Source organism: Aythya fuligula, chromosome 2, assembly GCF_009819795.1.
Source record: "Aythya fuligula isolate bAytFul2 chromosome 2, bAytFul2.pri, whole genome shotgun sequence".
NCBI lineage: Eukaryota > Metazoa > Chordata > Aves > Anseriformes > Anatidae > Aythya > Aythya fuligula.
The window spans coordinates 60,977,232-60,981,898 of NC_045560.1; the positions used below are offsets into that span (position 1 = coordinate 60,977,232).

Below are 4,667 nucleotides of genomic sequence, written 5' to 3' on the forward strand. Positions count from 1 at the left end.
GCATCTGCATTCCATTGAGCTATAAACTTACCTTCTTCCTCTAATCTGTGTTTTATTTAGCACATAGCATACAGCTGTTTCTGTGCTATTTTGGGTCTGTTTTTGCTGTGTTGCTAATGTAAAATACTGTGAGGTTTGCCCTGATAATTCAAGATTTCCATCCCCAGGCTCAAGCACTATAGGGGTGCAGGAGAGAAAGCTGTGTAGGCAAGACCAAAGGCAGCTGTATACTGTGAAAGAATAAGTATCAGGCAAAATACAGTATCACAGCTAATAGATGTATTTTAAAAGTGGAAACATCTATGTTTAATTGCATTTAAAATACGTAGTGAGAAACCACAGTTATACATTGTTATAACAAACCTTTACATCTGAAGTCAGAATAATACAAAAAAGTGCTGAATATATATGGTCAAAATAACTGAGGCAAAATTTTGACAACATCTTCTAAAATATTAGCATGTGGCCCCTGACAGTGACACTCTAAAGGTCAGGCTGAATAATCTCAGTGACAATAATGCCTTTTTGTTAGCTTACCCAAAAACAACAACCGAAAAAACTGTTTTTTTTTTTTTTTGTTGCTTTTTTTTTTTTGCATAGCTTTCAATATTGCTGCACTCTCACCTCTGCATATTGCAAGCCCATCTCAGTTCTGAGATAATTTCTTTAAAGTTCTGAATATTTTTAATCCAGTTCTCCTTCAAATACATAATATATAATTTCTACCAATTATAAATACATCATTTTTATTAATCTGATTTCAATAACATGCATTTGTATAATTACTGTACAATCAAAATAGACATTGACTTTACACAGTGTGTATGCTTTTATTTCAGCAGAACTGTTCAGACACACTGCTCAACAAATCAAGCAAATGGGGAAATAAAAAGGAAAAAATAAAAGGAGGAGGGGGAATAAACTCTGGGAGGAAACAATCTCACAGTGTTTACAGACCCTCCCCCCCCCCCCCAAAAAAAAAAAAAAAAAAAAAAGAAAGGAAAGGAAAAATACTTATCAGAAAAAGGATTTATTAATACATAGAAAATCCCCACAATAGTTGAAACACACTTTAGAAGCTAGTAAACACGTTAAATAGAGTTGTGCCAATTACGCAGTGCCCAAGCATCTGCTCACTCTTAATTAGATGGGGAGGTGAATGACCACTGTTTATTTTCATTTTCCTCATTAATTATGAAAAACTGCATTTAATTCATCTTGCATGGTGAGAGACTGGCTGCGCAGATGTAAGTCGTAAGGGAAGTGGCTCTCTGTAGGCAACCTGAACATCGAGCTCTGCCCAAGGGGACCCCTGGGTGGCACTGCACAGTAATGCATGCCGTAATTGTAATTTTTGCCATAGTCCAAGCTTTCTTCTTGCTTCAGGGAAAATATCCCATTATAGTTAATTGGGGGAGGACTTAAGGGACCTTCAAACTGTGGGCTGGCACACTCGGGGGAAGTGCTCTCATAGAAGGACTCGTACGCGCTGCAGTAGTTGTAGGGTTTCATGGACTTGGAGTTGTCGAGAGTCCCATGCCCTGGGGGGGTGCCGAGCTCAGGGCTGTGGTAGGGGGGGTAGAAGGTGGAGTAGGGTGAGCGGGCGTGATGGGCGCCTTCACCCGCCTGGCCCATCAGAAAGCTTCGGGCATTCAGCTGCAGGCATCCCGCCACCAAGTTTGTTGTTGGCTGGGACAGACCCTTGCACAAGTTTTGGACGAAGGTGAGCAGGTCAGGCCTCTTGCCAATTCGCAGGATTTCAGAAAGAGCCCAAATGTAGTTCTTGGCTAGTCTTAAGGTTTCTATTTTAGACAGTTTTTGTGTTTTAGAGTAACAAGGGACCACTTTCCTTAAATTGTCCAGGGCATCGTTAAGGCCGTGCATCCGGTTCCTCTCTCTCGCGTTGGCTTCTTGTCGCCTGAATTTGATCCTTTCCATCCTGATCTTGCTCGTCTTTTTTTTCCGAAGACCCCTTCGCCTGGGCAAGCCGTTCTCATCCTCCTCTTCCCTCTCTTCCTCTTCCTCCTCTTTCTCTGTGTCTTCTCCAGGAGATCTTTTAATATTCTTTCCTCGGAGTACAATCTGCTTCGAAAAGCTTTCTGGGTTCTTCATTTGCTTTTGGTCATCGCTTTCTCTGGAAAACTTTCTGCACATCTGGGATTCTGGCATTACAACAGACTCATCAAACGGTAGTGTTAGCATGGTTCTATAATCTTAAGTTACCTGAAAGAGGGCCAGCACAATATTTAAATATTTCCATTTACAAAGTTTGCCGACTTACAGACACATCCTCATGCACCTTGAATTTGTCTGAATGCACGCTGTATGTATAGGAGTGCGTGTGCGTGTGTATAAAGGCACAGTCTACATTTTTCTCATGAAAGGTCAATTGCAAATGCTTATCAAAAAATAAGTGTTATCTAGAATTTTAAAATCACTTGAAACATTCAGGATCTCACAAGAAAAAGCCACATTTCTTACAGATAAGTAGAGGAAATCAATATTTAAAATGCATGATTAGCTTTCTGCTCATTTATCTTATTTTTAAACAAGCCCTTCGAACCCTCACCACCATGGAATTCAAAGAAATGCAAAACATGATAAAGCAATACAGAAATTTCATTAATCCAAATTCCCCTGGGTGAAAAAATGGGAAGAACAAGAACAGTCTTAAAATTGAAAAGTGCCATATCTCTACTAATTCATGGTTAAACATTTTTTAAATCCCTTTTAGACTTAAATTTCAGAGTTTTTGTCCCTCCACATTTCTTCCTTTTTGATTCAAGATATTAAACTCCAATAAGTTACAGTGGGTGAGAAAATATATTAATGGAGCATCCCCCAAATTATTCAGCTAGTAATCAAAAATGAAGTTTTTTTTTTTTTTTTTTTTTTTTTTCTAATGATTTCTATGAAAATCACACATTACTTATTTCATACTTAGACAAAAATCAGGAAGCATTGAACCCTAAACGTATTCAGATCAGAATTAAGAAATAAAATCTCCCTACCTTTTTTTCTTTTTCCCAGCAAAAAATCTAAATCGTATTATATACTTAACTAGATTTAACTTATTTGCTTTTTTTTTTTTTTATTTCCTCTTTTATTTTTTTTTTTTTTCCCTCCCCCATCATTTAGAGGGGGGAGAAAATTTCCCTGCACGCTATAGCAGTGTTTACGTTCTGCAAGGCTCAGGCGTCTCCCCCAGCCCCTGGCTGACAGCAGCGGGCTGTGGGCTCTGGCTGCATTCGTGCACGTGTGCTCACAATCCAGGCTGAAACGGGGAAATAATTTCCCCATTCCAATAATTTTTGCTTTTGTTTTCAGTTTGGGAGCAGCAAACACTTGGACCCACAATCCTCAAAGAGACAAACAAAACGAATACAGGGACTTAATAGAACAAAACTAAACAAAAACCCCAGTAAAAAACTAATTCTAGCACTATTGTCTACATACTTGCAACATTACATAACACCAACGAAAGTATGCAATTGCATCAGAAGAATAAAATGTTAGGAGGAGTTATTAGACAGTAAATAGCATACATAAAATACAAGACAATGATACTGTATCTTTAAACACTTGCATGCACACCCAGCACCAACTGAAATATATCTTTATTTGTATTACCTTAGCTTTTTATTTCATTCAACAATCAGTTTTCATTTTTTGCCTTCCAAATCTTTTCAGTCTGAGTGTCGCATCGTCTCCTGGAGTCTAGATCTGTGTATATCTGCACTATCTCATTGATCTCTAAAAAGTGACATTGATGCCAACTGCCAGAGCTGGTACCCATGCCATCTGCTAGTGACGTCACGGGGCAGAGAAAACCACGTGAGCCTTTCTCCTGGGACCTTCATTCTGCACTGATCATCTGGCATCCCTCTAAGTGGGTACCAGCATTCATGTATCAACACAGAAGGTTAGACTGATAGAAAAAAAAAAAAAAAAAAAAAAAAAAATCTGCACCAGCGTTGCACATGCAGTAGGTGCTTTTCCACTGGAGCTGCTTCTTTTTAGCAGCCTAGCTGCACGGATAGATGTGCCAACATTTGGTGCTATCCCTGCCTACAGGTACGGCTGCCCTGTAGTTGTTAATACGGTATTGTTTATACAAAAAGTGCTGTCTTGTATTGATCGAAGTCCCTCCGGTGCACCTGGTACCCAGGAAAAGGAAAAAAAAAAAAAAAAAGGAAGGCAGGAATCGGGATGCAATGCTGGTGCTATAGCACAGTCACAAAAAGTAGTTCTTGTATGATGCTGTAGTGAGCAATTTCAGGGTGTGGGCTTTTTTTGTTGTTTTGGTGGTTTTGTTTTTTTGTGTGTGTGAGTGTGTCTGTGTGTTTTCTTTCTTCTATTCTCTTCATCTATCTGTCTATTTATGTATTTATTTTTGTTGTGCAGTGTGTTGCTCCAGTACACAGGATAACAGCAGCAAATCCCCTACTGCTGTTAAGAAATCCTCCCCTCATGTCCTTCAGCATTTTTTGATGTCTGCCCCCCAAAAGAGGCATTAGAAGAAAACTGAGAGTTCCTGTGTCACAGTGCGAGGATCGAAGAAATGTTGCCCTTTCCGGTAATGCACGGTTTGCTGTGCAGCCCCAGTGATCTCCTGCTCTCCCTCTTCCTGCCCACGGTGTGGGTGAGGATTTGGGGTGCTCACGGGG

At 39.7% G+C, this 4,667-nt stretch overlaps 1 protein-coding gene across 2 annotated transcripts; it reads right to left on the reverse strand.

Annotated features, from left to right (window-relative positions):
* Positions 1-1,058: 1,058 nt before the first annotated feature.
* Positions 1,059-3,723, reverse strand: NEUROD6 (neuronal differentiation 6). 2 transcript variants are annotated; one of them, XM_032182503.1, is made up of 2 exons: positions 3,631-3,723; positions 1,059-2,223 (listed from the first exon to the last, which is right to left on the reverse strand). In XM_032182503.1, the coding sequence occupies exon 2, from the start codon at positions 2,200-2,202 to the stop codon at positions 1,189-1,191; it is 1,014 nt and encodes a 337-aa protein (XP_032038394.1). In that variant the 5' UTR covers positions 2,203-2,223; positions 3,631-3,723; the 3' UTR covers positions 1,059-1,188. The 2 variants fall into 2 exon arrangements, with proteins under 2 accessions (XP_032038394.1, XP_032038395.1); XM_032182504.1 differs by lacking the exon at positions 3,631-3,723 and adding an exon at positions 3,012-3,066.
* Positions 3,724-4,667: the final 944 nt, after the last annotated feature.

Bases quoted from the DNA above. Each gene is read 5' to 3' on its own strand.
- NEUROD6 (XM_032182503.1), bottom strand. From the start codon at position 2,202: ATGCTAACACTACCGTTTGATGAGTCTGTTGTAATGCCAGAATCCCAG.